The 15,176-nt window shown below is 37.0% G+C and overlaps 1 protein-coding gene across 3 annotated transcripts in view; it reads right to left on the reverse strand.

Moving 5' to 3' along the window:
* The window catches only part of LOC106663298 (protein disabled), a 47,802-nt gene that overhangs the window by 15,668 nt on the left and 16,958 nt on the right, over positions 1–15,176 (reverse strand). For 2 of the 3 annotated variants that reach the window (XM_014388010.2, XM_014388011.2), the window contains exons 2-5: positions 11,788–12,000; positions 9,906–10,120; positions 9,351–9,494; positions 9,108–9,239 (exon numbers count right to left, since the gene is read on the reverse strand). In XM_014388010.2, coding sequence (XP_014243496.1) covers positions 9,108–9,239; positions 9,351–9,494; positions 9,906–10,120; positions 11,788–11,917 — 621 coding nt within the window. In that variant the 5' untranslated portion in view covers positions 11,918–12,000. Of the gene's footprint in view, positions 1–9,107; positions 9,240–9,350; positions 9,495–9,905; positions 10,121–11,321; positions 11,507–11,787; positions 12,001–15,176 lie in introns of those variants that run through there. The other variant, XM_024227390.1, reaches the window with a different exon arrangement.

Consider the following 15,176-nt stretch of genomic DNA (forward strand, 5'->3'; position numbering starts at 1 on the left):
ACCAGTCCTCTCATTGCCATGATTCGTCAGGGAGCACAAGGCACCTCACTCCCTCCTGTTGCTCTTAGGGTAAAAGCAATAAAGTATAGAAGAAAACAAAGTCTGACCAACTAGCAAAATAGGGCAACCCTCTCACATGAACCACAACCAGGCACACAGGAGTGTAAAGTTGGAGCTGGAAAAATGGCTTGAGACGGTAAAACCTACATCTATAAAAAAAGAAAACTTAACTTTGACTCTTAGTATCTCCTATCACCCTCCCTTTGCAAGATGCAAAAAGTGCAATTAAGACCCAAAATTGGATAAAGTGGCAGAAGTATAGTGAAAGTATACAAACCGGAAAATTCTACTCTTCTATAAAACCTCAGTTGTCCAAAAAGCCTTGGTTTCAAAATGTTCCATTTTCCAAGAGGGATATCACAATTATAAATAGGCTTAGGTCTAATCATGGAATTTGTGGAATTTACCTTCATAAAATAAATCAAAAGCAGAACGATCAATGTAAATTCTGCAAAATCCCTGAGGACTTAGAACATAAGATCATGATATGTCCAGGGTACTTAACTGAGAGGAACTATTTTTTGGATAGGTTATACGGTATGAAGGAAGTGGCCAAACCCATAAACTATAAGTCTCTTTTAGCCTTAAACAACAGTGTAATATATGGACATCTCCTAGATTTTGTTTATAAGTGTAACATGAAAATTTGAAATGAGTCCCTTGTCTTAACTAGGGAGGGCTGTGTCCGTCGGGGGCTGGGCGCGGCTGGCTTGTCTGCGGTGGGTGGGTGGGGTTGGTAGGGCTCCCTGAGCAAGTTTGGCTCCGGGGGATTGGGAGATGTGGACTTTTCCACATATCTCGATGTAAGGTTTTTATCCACATCTCCAAAACGGTCCCTCGAAATGGATTTAAAATTAGGCCTTTAAGATTGAGAATATGAGAGAAGAGCCCTGTCATTCCCTGTTCGTTCGCTGCGGCCAGGTTGGTGGCGTCTGGCTTCTGGTGGATGCACGGCCCTCGAAATCGGTTCGTTGGCTAATGTATAACAACGAGGCCACAAAAACAAAACAAAAAACTTTGACTCTTCCTGGTGGTCATAAAAAACAGATCTTTGGAAGAAAGGGAACCCAGTTTCAGAAAGCCCTCATATGGATCTAAGATGGAACAGGTAGTAGGTAAAGAGGTAAATGGGCCGAAACCCTAGCAAAACCCCTTGGAGAGGTTCTGACTATTTTCCAAGTTGACATCCATGCAATCCAACTCCATGCACACAAGTTGATAAAGAAGAAAATGAAATTTGATCTATTTTCAGACAGTCAGGCAGCTATAAAGGCAGTAAAAAATATGCTATTAGCTCCAAACTTGTCTGGGAATGTTTAAATTGCCTAATGGCTCTAGGAAAACACAATTGAGGTTTCAAGACATAAAGTTATAGAAGGAAACAAACAAACTGATCAACTAGGCACAGAAGTGGACTAACTAGGTGCACCAAAGAGTATGCTAAAGTTGGTGCTGGAAAAATGGCTTGAGAAAGAAAACAATCAAGCACTGGACAAATGACAAAAATCTGAGGCAAGATAAGCGATTCATAATGTCTGAAAAAGGATAGTGAAGATACGCCACTCTCCCAGCAATCAGGATTTCAGTAAAATTATATACCACTTAACAACTACATAAAAAAGATGGATAAAACAGAGACAGACACATGCCAACTCTGTCAAGAGAAACCGGAGGCACTCACACATATCCTTTGTGAATATGAGGCACTAGCTTGTATACAGCCACCTTGTACTGAATTCTCACTGAACATGGCACAAATCCAACACATTTAAATAAACAGCAACTTCAAAATACCCACCTGTATAGTTGGACCTAATACGTAACAGTCACTTCAGTAAGGCAATTCTCACACCACGAGAACCATCAAGAGACACTGAAAAAAGTGCTTAGTTTTGTGGCAAAAGTACGGTATAGACATAATCATAGGGGTTCCACAACAGATCTAGGTTGCAGTGCAACAACGAACCTTACTTGCCCCTATTGCATCTTGCCTTATGTATATGTACGATTTTATTTCATAATCCTCTGAAACGGAGTGCAGTAGCAGAGTGGTTAGGGTGTCTGACTTGTATTTGTCACGCTAGAGACCCTGGGTTCAAATCCTGGCATGGATTTTTTATTTTATTTTGAATAATAAAGGGAAAGAATTGTAAAGCGGTTTGGCACTCGTTTGTGACACCCAATGGGTAGTTGGACATTAAAACCTCCTTATGAAAGGAATTACTTTCACTTTTTACTACTTCTGAGTTTATTATAGCTTACAACCATTTAATCGCGTTATAATAGGGTTGACTGTATTTCAATTTGGAATTTCATCTATAAAGTTGAATGCTGTCAGCCAAAACAGATTTTACTACAATTCAGTATGAAACTTATAACAACAAAACAAGTAATAATCTGTCGATGCATATTTTTGGGGGTTATTATTTTATAAAAGTACTCTAATTGTGGAAGTTAATGTAATAAAATTAATAATAATATTAACATTAAATTAAATAATTATTTAACTATTCCTTAGCCCAATTGAAATTTGATCCAAAATAATGTGATATTAAAAATAATAAAAATGAAAGGGAATATAACAATAATATTTTTAAAAAAAGTTTTGCCTCGACAAAACAAGATCAACATAAATATTATTTAATCTTTTTATGTAATGTTTTTGGTTGAAAGGAAAAAGTTAGAGTCACGAGCGCGATTCGAACCCACGACCTTCGGCTGAATACGCTGCTCTATCACTTGAGCTATCGTGACTTCGATCCACTCGAACACCAATCTCAACCTACAACCTTTTGAATTTTCCCTGCTTTTTGCCATTTTTCAAATGTCGTGTAATCAGGAGGAGTCAATTCTCAGTGACATTTGAAGTGGCCACAGGGAGCTGTTAGTGAAGTTATACTTCCGTTTTACTTATTAAATCCATTATATTTAGTGGTCTATTGTCCAAATAACTTCATTCACTTAATTAATCTTTTTATGTATTGGTTAAGTTGAAAAAGTTAGTGTCACGAGCGGGATTCGAACCCACGACCTTTGGCTAAATACAACGCTGCTCTAACCACTTCACGATAGCTCATGTGGTAGAGCAGCGGCGTATTGAGCCGAAGGTCGTGGGTTCGAATCCTGCTCATGGCACTAAATTTTTCATTTCAACCAATACCCATGCATAAAAAGATTAAATAAATGGAAGAAGTAATTTGGTCAATAGACCAGTAAATATAACGGATTTAATCAATATTATTGTCATAAATTCACTAATTTCGTGGTCCGCTTGACCAATTAATATACTACAATTAATTAAGGTTTTTAGTTGAGATAAAAAAGTCAATGGCACGAGCGGGATTCGAACCCACGATCTTCGGCTTGATATGCTGCTGCTCTATCACATGAGCTATCGTGACCTTGATCCACTTGGACACCAACTTCCCATCTCAACCGCACCTTTTGAAATTTCCCTCCTTTTTGCCATTTTTCAAGGAAGAATTCGAAAGGTTGGGTTGAGATGGGAATTTGGCGTCCGAGTGGATCGAGGCCACGATAGCTCAGGTGGTAGAGCAGCGGAGGATCAAGCCGAAGATCGTGGGTTCGAATCCTGCTCGTGCCATTGACTTTTTTAATTAATTCCTTAATTAATTGTATTATTGTCATATTAAGACCAATACTCAAATGTCACCACTCTAACCTAAATTACCTAAAAACGAATGGAATTCTGTAAACTCACAAGCTATTTTGACTTGATTTTCAGTAAGGCAATCTGATATCAGCCTTAATATTATAATTGTATATATATATGTTAAAAAAAAAAAAAAAATCAAGGATAGGGCGAATTTGAAAGAAAAAGGTTAGTTCATTCATCAAGCTTTCAAGGACTATATCTCGTTAATCAGAACTTGAAAACTATTTCTAATGATTTTGTAGGAACAGCCCACGTTAATATATGTTCAACTAATCTGTTCATTTTCTCAACATCAGACTCTTTCTTTTTTCTTCTTTTTATCGGAAAACGTCTTTGCTGTCACTTGAATCTGATGATGTTTTATTTTTGGGTCTTGACTGTTTTCTTTGTTTGGCACTTTTGGTTTTTTCTTTAGTTGCTGGTTTAGTTTTAGCCAGAATCTACTACGGCTCATCTTTTCTCTTTAAATCATCATCAAATGATCATCTTCATCATATATTTTCATACCTCAACCTACTAAGGTGATTGGAAAGGTGGGTAAGTAAAAATGGCATGGAGTTGGTGGTTGGGTTGGAATAAAGAGATTGTGCAGACGATTTTTGACTGGAAGTATTATAGTTCCAGTCCCTAAGTCCAAATAGTAGCTAGAAGAGCTGTATAAAGTATTTTTTTGTTGTAAATAATAAGTTTGGAACTATGTCTAACAGTTTTTTAATTTAGTCTGCATGTACAATTGTAGTGCAATTCTGTCATTTTTAGTCGTGTAAGTGGACTCCATATCTTTTATGTACGTATAGACCTAAGTAGTTAACCCTATTTGCTGCAAGAAGAGGAATTTGATTCAGATAAACAGGACGGCGAGTAAAGGGGCATATATTGAGATTTTGTTTCCATTTATTTTTTATTCTCCCTTCATGGAACAACTAAATTAAGGAGTTGGTCTTGGCGGGATCAAACTGCTAGGATACAGTTTTATCATAACCAAAGGTGTGAGTGTGTTAGTTTTGAAAGAAGTCAGCTGTGTATGTTGGAAAGTAATGGACTTAAGATGCTCCCTCGAGGAACACCAAAGGGAGAATTGACCAGAGAGGTTCTGTAGGTAGCATGTACTCTCCTACAGGTTATCCTATCAAATATAGTTCATGCTATAATTTTAATATTGTATATACATTTTGATTTATAAAGTTGCTTCTACGGGGGTGTCGGTGGCCGCAACGGTTTAGGCGTTGACACGGCACTCATCACTGTAAGCTGAAGGTCGTGGGTTCGAATCCAGCGACCCTACATTTGAACCCAACATACTTACAAATGTGCTTTTTTTCAAAAACATTGGCACCCTGAGGTTTGATATGACCTCTGCTGTTGCGAACCCTCGTAAAAAAAAAAGTTCCTTCTACTTCAATGTGAATACTTTTCTCAAAAACAAAGGGTTATAGAAAAAAATGTAAATGGTAACCCCATATTTTTTTTTTTCTAAAGATCTAAAATAGTGACATTTTTTTAATGCCAGTAATAATTAAGTATAAATTACAATTAATTAAGGTTTTTGGTGGAGATAAAAAAGTCAATGGCACGAGCGGGATTCGAACCCATGATCTTCGGCTTGATACGCCGCTGCTCTACCACTTGAGCTATCATGACCTCGACCCACTAGGACACCAAATTCCCATCTCAACCCAACCTTTCGAATTCTTCCTTGAAAAATGGCAAAAAGGAGGGAAAATTCAAAAGGTGCGGTTGAGATGGGAATTTGGTGTCCGAGTGGATCGAGGTCACGATAGCTCAAGTGGTAGAGCAGCGGCGTATCAAGCCGAAGATTGTGGGTTCGAATCCCACTCGTGCCATTGACTTTTTTATCTCAATTAAAAACCTTAAGTAACTTAATTAGTATTTTAGTTTCAAAGTCCTGATTGGGATATATTCGTTGAAAGCTTGATGAAGGAACTAAGCATTGAACAAAAACATTGTCAATCCTATTTTTAACATTAAAAAATTCGTAATACACTTAAAGTAAAAAAAAGTTGTTTATTTCAAACTATATCTATTTCTATTATTATATTAATTACAATACATTTATTTTAATGTAAACCAAATTAAACGATATCTGAAATTTATGAGTTATCATCATTTAATTATGATCATTTGGAAGAAAATTCACCAAAACACCGGATAATCATTTAGTGATCGATGAAAATTTAACAATTCATGGCCTAGTTTTTCTCTCAATAATGTGTATTACCGCTTCTGGCCTCCCGGAGGGGCTAGTCTCCTAGGCATCAAGTGATCAGATTTTGTCTTGTGAAACAGAATCCTTCTTCAACAAGAGCAGTTTGAAACTGTTCAATGCTTGTTGGAGGTGGCAAACGATGTCTAACCCTTCTCTTTATCATGCCCCTATATGTGTTTACAGGATTCATGTCAGTTGAACTGGAAATTCATTGTGGTAATCCCTACATCCTCCAAGTAATGGGTGACAACTCGATCTATATGTGGTCAAGGATTATCATGCGATATGAAATTATCCCCAATAAATGGACCTTCCAGAAGAACTTACTCAATGTACCTTAGTGCAGTCAAAGATCCATGTAAGATAATGGGTTCAGTATTGACTTCCTAAAATTACTGCCCTAGAGGTAATAAAACTACACTTTCTGGTTCCACCACTGCCATGCACTATATTTCAAATATTCAGTCCCACGAAACTTAAACGTTAATAATATAGTTATATAGTTTTGACGCTCTCCTTACAACAATGAGTACCTCCAATTCAATTCCTCACATCTCACTTGTAAGACCTGCTCATCCCCAATCGACCTTACCCTTGCGCAACATACAACCCATACCTTCGAAGGATCCTTTCTGATCCGAGCCCCTAAACTCTGGAACTCCCTGACCCTTTCTATTCGTCACGTTGCCTCCTTTTCCTCCTTTAAATCCCACCTGTTTAATCACCTCCTCTCCCTCAAAGCAGAGACCTCACGTTAACATTTGGTATTGTTACTCAATTAATTATACGCAATTTTTTTCAAAATGAAAAATTTGTATCACAGGCGAGATTCGAACCCACGACTTTCGGCTCAATACGCCGCTGCTCTACCACTTGAGCTACTGTGACTTCGATCGCCCGTGCAACAAATTTCTCAAATCGACTACCCGATTTTTTTTTCTTTTTTTTTTTGGCGTTATGAACAATGCATATTAGCCATGTGACAATTCATATATGTGTGTTCAAATTTGGGAGGGTTATTGTGAAAAAAGGGCCAGAGGCGACGGTGGGAATAGAACCCACGACCGCGGCGTGAGAGTCTCTCATGATAACCACTCGGCTACCGCGGTCCCCTGACTACCTGATTTTATTCTAATTGTAAGCAAATCGCGGCTTCATATAGAAACACTTTTTATTAACGATTGTACTAGATTAGCGGGACTGTGTACGATTCACAGGTGTGATTCTAGATTAATACTAAATTTTATCAGCTTCTATTAAATATATAAATACTAAATTATACACAATTTTTTTCGAAATGAAAAATTTGTGTCACAGGCGGGATTCAAACCCACGACTTTCGGCTCAATATGCCGCTGCTCTACCACTTGAGCTACCGTGACTTCGATCGCCCGTGCGACAAACTTCTCATATCGACTACCTGACTTTATTCTAATTGTATTTTTCATTTCGAAAAAAAATTGTGTATAATTAATTGAGTATTTATATATTTAATAGAAGCTGATAAAATTTATTGTTGTTTAATATTCTCGTAATTTTCTCTTCTGGCTTGCCTTACTGGTATACATTGTGCCAAGATTTCTATCTTCTTTTACTTTTAACTTCATAGAAGGAACTTCCTTTATTTATTTCATGTAAATTATTCTTAGAGGATTCCAGTCCCAGAATAAAGTTATTTTTCTTCTTCTATACTTGTCATTGAGAGGAGTCTGTGAGGCTTGCGTGAGCCTCTGGCGTCATCTAGCTTTTTGTTATACAGAGATCTGTTCTGTTTTTCACTGTGATCTCCTATCTGAATCTAATCAGTACATAAATCTAAGTGACCTAGGGTAGGTGTTTAAAATGAGATGTGAACTGTTTTGGCTAAATTACACTCCTTGGGTGGAGGCATTCTGCATTTTATGTAACTCTAAGATCAGAGAGGATATTTTCCATTTCATTGCACAACGTATCATCTTAAATACGCATGCTTCACCAAGGCTGTGGTTCCCTTTCTTGAGACCAATTCATTAACAAGCCTAACTATGGGCCAACTTTACTTGTAGGATTTTGTAGACACACATGTCAATACAGATATTTTTGTATATATGAAATGAATGTTAAGTGTTTGTATAATTTAATTTTGTTTTCTTTATTATTGTTCTTATTTTATTTAGTCACATTTTTAGTTTATGTGTTTTTTCTTTACGTTCTTTGGTAGTCTTTTTTTCAATTCACATTTTGTATTATTCTGCACTTTTGTTGCCCTGTTAACGTTTTCATTCAATTTTGGTAATGGAATTTTCCATGCTGTAATGACACTGATTTAGTAGTTGTAATTTAATTGTACATTATTGGATTATAACAAATAAAGTGCCTTTATTATTATTATAATCGGTTCAGTACAGGGACGTTGATCCCACTCCATACCACAACTGACTGTCTTTGAAAAAGGCTGTGATTCATGCATGGCACATAAAGCAAAACATTCCCCATACAACATCCCGGTCATTTTATTGCTACAAATCAAACCGGCACACATCTGTAAATTGAACAAAATAATAAAAATTATCACGAAGCTTTCTGATGACTATTTTAGAGCTCACCCGTTCATTACGTTTGGAGTTGACTACCTATCAAGAAGCCATTAAATTACAGTTCCGTAGTGCGATAAGAACAAAAAAACGATTGTCTCTAGCTGTCGTATATCGCGGTCGACCACTACCTTACCTCTTCGAGTGAGACTTCCAGTGGCCTAAACCGCTGTAAAGCATGGCACAACCCAGACGAGTTATGTAACATGTCCGTTTTTTGTCTTTGAGGGTAAATGAATTGTTTAAGAAAAATTTTATTAGACAAATGAGAGAGATTAATCGTGATTCCAATCAGTTAAATATAAATTGTGTGAACACCTACGATCTAAATTGAACTAGTTGAGCAATTAAACTTCGGCAACCTAAATTTGTCTGTTCGGTCTTTAATAAAACAAAATTTCTTTGACCATATTAATAGTACACACAATAAACTGTTCCTGCATCTTATTGATAGTGTTGGGTGTGCTTGTGGAAAAAATGCCTTTCATTGGTAATTTCTAAATTATTAAACAATTAGATCCAGCTAGGACATAACAAAAAAAAGACAAAACACATAAAAAAAAATAATTACCTTATTTGTTGAGTCCGAGAATAAAGTGGTTGTAAATTTCTGATGTTGTTCAATATGCTGTTTGGCCATTTCGATTTCCTTCTTCTTTAACTCAAAAACAACTTGAAATAAATCTCTCATAGTTATTACCACCTAGAAGAACAATTCATTAAAATACTCATACAAAATTACTTTCCAATTCAAAACATTGATCGATAAAAAATTTAAAAATGAAAAATCTAAGTATATCTGGTTGAAATATACCTGACTGGCAGCTTTATCGGTCTTGATACCAAAGAATCTATGTCCAGTATCGGGACTTCCGAATATGTATCCAAACGCTCTAGAATCTGACATGTCTTGAGCTATGAAAGATATCTTGTGGACAGGATGATGATACAAACAATCCTAAAATAGATAATAAATCTGTAGATAAACAACCTGCTGCATGATTAATTTTATTAAACTAAATCATTTTTTTTACAATTATAGAGTAAGGACATAGGAATAAACAATGAAACAATTGTAGCATTGACACAGAAAAGATGAAGTCAACTTGTGAAGGGAAACATAATTCACAAAGGTGGTTAATGTTTACAAGGTTTAAAAAAAAAGTAGCTTGATGTGGGTTCAAAACATGAGTGAAAGGCTCGAATGAGCAATGAACGATGTGTGTGTGTGTTCAAAAAGATTGACTAAGGATATCTTACACTGTCTGTACTTTACAAAAGGAAAATGAAAAAAAAAATGTAATAGCAGATCTGGTGGCAGTTTACTACACAAATAAATATGGTTATTAAAACTAATTATTGGAATTACCCCAGTTTTTTCATCTCTTAAACGTAATCCGTCAATCGCTATGTTGATGTTAATCCTCTGTTTGTGCTCGCCAGCTGCTCTGATGGCCATTTTCAGATCTGCCAGAGCCTCCTGACACATTCTGTCTCCCCTCGCTTCGCTCACTTCTAAGATTCCAATTAGTTTCGCCTTAAAGCTTACCCCATCTCCCAAGAATCGTGCAGGCTCATTTTTATCTGAAAACGTCATTTTGTTCAAATAACTATTACTAGCCAATATGGTATTAAACAAACATTGATATACAACAAGTGTACGAGGGCAACAAATTTAACAAGTTCAAACGATGGAAGGAATGTCTATTCAATAGTAGAAAATGAGTGTTCCATTCTCTAACTTTTGTGCAGTGATCCAGAGTTCGAGCATTAAAGATCCACCATCAGAACAAGTCAATTTGATAGCATTTATTCCTCAAAATCTAGACAACTGAGTAAAACAAGTTCATGAGTGGAACTATTACTTTCCTCCGTTGAATAGACAATTTTATTAGAATGTCTCTGTGCCCCTATTGTTCAATAGGTAATAAAAATCTTACAAACTAAAAAAGTATGGTTTTCTTATTTGTGTGAGTGTGAGAAAAAATAGAGGGGAATGAGATGGAGAAGGTCAGGAGTCTGAAAGTGAGTGAGAAGAGAGAGAGAGAGAGNGAAGAGGAGATAGATAGAGATTGAGAGGAGAACGAAGAGAGGAAAGAGAAAAAGAGAAGAGAGGAGGAGGAGATAGATAGAGATTGAGAGGAGAACGAAGAGAGGAAAGAGAAAAAGAGAAGAGATAGATAGGTAGATGGAGATAGAGAGGAGAATGAAAAGAGGAGAGAGAAAGAAAAGAGAGGAGAGAGGAGAGATGGATAGATTAGATAGATAGATAGATAGATAGATAGATAGATAGATAGATAGATAGATAGATAGATAGATAGATAGATAGATAGAGAGAGAGAGAGAGAGAGAGAGAGAGAGAGTAAATGCAAAATTGCATGCTTGGTAAAAAACATCACAGCTATCAATAATGACAATAGGTCAAATTTCAATTAACATAATAGTACACTATTGAACAACATGAACTATAAACATATAAGACTGCTCAGCAATGAAAGGGGGCAAATTCGTCAAACTGGTAACTTAGTATAACATTTGTAAAGATTCCAACTATAGATTTGTAGGCTTTTAGTTATATGTATTTTTTAGGGGAGGGTGGGGGTTGGGAAAATCTTTTTTCAACGTGCGATGATAAAAAAATAGATGTGTCTTGAAAACATGTTTCATACAAAGGCAATAGATTTTCAGAAACAATCGTGCATGGACCCGGAATAGGAAATGCTGAACACCATCCATCTAGGCATTTTCAATTTGACAGGTTATGAAGTAATTTTTGTTGACTTACATTTGCAAGGACTTGTCTTTTTACGTAGAGTTTGCATCAGCTTAATGAAATTATCAACACGAATAATATTGGATAGGATATTTTTTTTTACAGACGAAACTATTGCATTGTATACGGCCGAGGAGAGGACATACCACAGAGTACTCTCCTACCCTGATATCCTCCATAACTGAAAGTGAGGAAATTCTACCAATTGATCCAACGGGGGTGGTGAGAACAAAACTGTAAGGTAGAGTGTAGAAGGGCGAGTTCTGGAAGGGGGTGACATGCTCAGTTGAATCAAAATCAAATCAATACTTTACTCTTCTTATAACCATTTGACATGTATGTGATTAGTTCATACAGTTGTATTTTTTATTTATTTTTTCATGTAGACTCATTTTTTTAATATGCCAAGAGTAAAAATGCAGTGATGAGTTAAAATACAGGACTACATGCGTGCAGTGGAAGAATCATGTCGACGTACCTTTCCGGGCAAGTGTTGTTGTTGTTGTTATTAAGTTTTTAAAATAAGAAAATCCTCTGGTGTCTTTCTCTTCGTCATCCTTTCCTTGCTTTTTCGATACTGAAGATGACGACCTTTTCAGTTCAGACATTCCTCCTCCGTTTTGTCTTCAAATTTGTCTTCAGATTCGTTCTCCCATTAAAATCCGTGACTTTCACATGTTATTTACGTGCACTGAAAAAATTGACAAAATTTTATATATATAAAAATCAGCTCGAGTCGAAAAAAGATTGTACAATACAAGGTGTATATGAATTATATGTGTACCGGTTAGGAAATAAAATAATTACGTCATAATCGATAAACACCATGGATTTTTATAAAAAGTAAAGATACGTTTTTATTGTCTATCACATAAAAAAAACTATCCTTATACATAATCTCTTACATGTACAGTAATTCAATTTTCCTCTGTATGAATAGGCTTTATTTACGTGCTAACATATTTGCATATAACCCTCATCTCTACACATATACATATGTGCACTATTTCATCCACAACGTCTTGAGAAGGCGCATGGCATAAATCATAACAAGCTATAAAAATACAAAACAGAAAAAAAAACCAATCACAGATATTCGTTTCCTTAAAACACTCCCAATTTCCTGTTTCGGGGGGAAAAAACAACGTGCCAGAAATAGAGAAATGCACAAATCGGAAAGAAACCCTGGAATGAACATTCCGAGTGTCCGACGTGCGAGTGACCCCGTTCGAAAGAAAGGAAGGCAACGGATGAAGGATCACCGATTTTAAAGAAACTTTTCGTGTCTTGACTAGGTCGAAAAATATCGACTTGTACGAGTGTACTTAGTATTGAGCTGTAGGAGACGAGAAATAAAATATTTTAAGTAATTCCCTTGTTTTTTAATTAGGTTTTTCTGATGTTGTTGAGCATGTATTTTCAAATTATTACATATCAGTCGATTTATTTTTAATTTGGGATAATAAAATAATATGCAGGATTGCATGTAACAACTGTGACTCTCTGAATTCAATTCTCTCTCCATCTGGCTCAGACTCTGATGCTCGCTCCTTTTTTTTTATTCAACTCTGACTCTCTGACTGCATTTCGCTGTCAATCTGGCTCAGGCTCTGATTCTCACTCAAATTCAACTGAACTTTCACTCCTGACTATCTGACTCCAACTCTAAATCTATAGCACTCACTCATCCATGGTATGGTATGGTATGGTGGAAGGGATGCTGGGAAGCGGGGCTTGTATTCCCCAGGCACTGCAGCCTTCTGGCTTATTGTACCTTCCCAGTTCCCTAGTTTAGTCAATAGACTCAATCCTTCTTCTCAGAAGTATCAGATCATTGACTGTTATTGCTGCAATTTGGTTCCCTGAGTCTTTTTCGTACGTTAGATTAAACCTCCATTGAGCTGTTGCTTCGCATTCGAAGATGATGCTGTTTCCTCCTCCTCATTACATAATCTGCAAATGGGGTCATCGCTGTATATACCCATGTTGTGTAGATGTTTTCTCAGATACCAGTGACCGGTTAGTAGTCCCACCACTCCTCTGAGTTTTGCCCTCTCCAATTGCAGCAGTGTTTTTGCCAATTTTGGTGAGGGTTGTTTCAGCATAAGTTTACTATGTCTAGCACCGCTAGAGTTTATCCACTTCTCTCTTTGTTTTGTTTGGATCCATTCTGCGATGGAGGATTCTATGTTTGTTTTTGTTATCCCAAGGATAGGTTCGGGGCCTATGTATGGTCTTGCAGATCCTCTTCTGGCCAGTATGTCTGCTTCTTCGTTACCCAGAATGCCCCTGTGCCCTGGCACCCAAGATATCATCGGGTTGTTGTGTTTTCCCAGGTTTTGGAGATTTTGGATACATTCACTGACTAGTTTTGATGTAATTCTTTTACATGCCAATGCTTTAATAGCTGCTTGACTGTCTGATCTTATGAGGATTTTTTTGTCAGTGTAACCTCTTTTAAAATTTTCCAGGACACAAGCGTTGATGGCATGTATTTCTGCTTGAAAGACCGAAGTATACTTCCCTAATGAGTTTGATTGCTCATATTTTGGACTTGTACAGAAAACGCCTGATCCGGTTCCTTCGTTTGTTTTGGAGCCATCCGTATACCATGTCATTGTATCTGGTGCTTTCCTGTGTTCTTCCTCTCCTTTATAGTCTGTTGAGACTTTATAGGAAGTTGTGAAGATTGTTTCCGGGATCATGTAGTCAGTCCCCATTTCTAATAATGGGTGTCTGATTTTATTGATTATGGTTGTATGCCCGAATTGTTTGGTTCCTTTCCAATTTAATTGTTTTTGGAGCCTAAATGAGCTTTTCCTAGCCTCTCCTTGTATAAATATTTCAAGTGGAGGTAGGTTTAGCAAGGTTTCTAATGCGTTTGTAGGGGTTGTTCTCATCGCCCCTGTGATACATAGGTTTGCTAATCTTTGTAAGCTGCCTAATGTTTGGCTACCTACCTTTTGTTGAACTTTGTTCCACCAGATTAGTGATCCGTAGGTTATTCTGGGTCTTATTAACTCATCCATGGTACATACACATACTCACAAAACCACACACATTCACTCAGGCTCAGGCACTGATTCTCACTCACTTTCCGACCCTTTTTCTCTCTCTCTCTCTCTCTCTCTCTCTCTCTCTCTCTCTCTCTCTCTCTCTCTCTCCATCTGGCTCTGACCCTGATTCTCACTCATTTTCTGACTTCAGTCTGACTCCCTGAATACAACTCTCTACAGCTGGCTCAGACTTCGGTCGTCACTCACTTTCTTACTCTTACTCTTATTCTCTGACTGCATTTTGCTGTCTACCTGGCTCAGGCTCTGATTCTCACTCAAATTCAACTGTCCTTTCAACCCTGACTCTCTGACTCCAACTCTAAATCTGTATCATTCACTCATTCAAGGAACACACACACACACACACACACACACACACACACACACGCGCGCACACACACTTCATCTGGGTCAGGCTCTGATTCTCACACTCACTTTGTGAATTTTAAACTCTGACTCTCTGACACCAACTCTAAATCTATATCACGCATGGCACACACTCTCTCTTTCTCAACAAATAATCTTGAACTACATGCACCAAAATGGCAAAAACACAAGTTCAAATATTTCAAATATTTAATTTTTTCGGCTCGTACGACCCAGTGGCAAGAATGCACGGAAACGTGTCTAATATTTGTCGACCTAGTATCATCCAACAACGTTTTATTGAATTCCCACGTCCGTAGCCACCCCTTGTAAGCTAAATACTTTGCCAAAAAAAAGTTATGATGGTGTAAATTTCTAACTGTCTCGACACTAATTTTCTGACTGTCATCATCACAAAATCCTTTTTTTATTTATTTTATAACCC

This window comes from Cimex lectularius, unplaced genomic scaffold (genome assembly GCF_000648675.2).
Source record: "Cimex lectularius strain Harlan isolate CLEC.00 unplaced genomic scaffold, Clec_2.1 scaffold195, whole genome shotgun sequence".
NCBI classification, from domain to species: Eukaryota; Metazoa; Arthropoda; class Insecta; order Hemiptera; family Cimicidae; genus Cimex; species Cimex lectularius.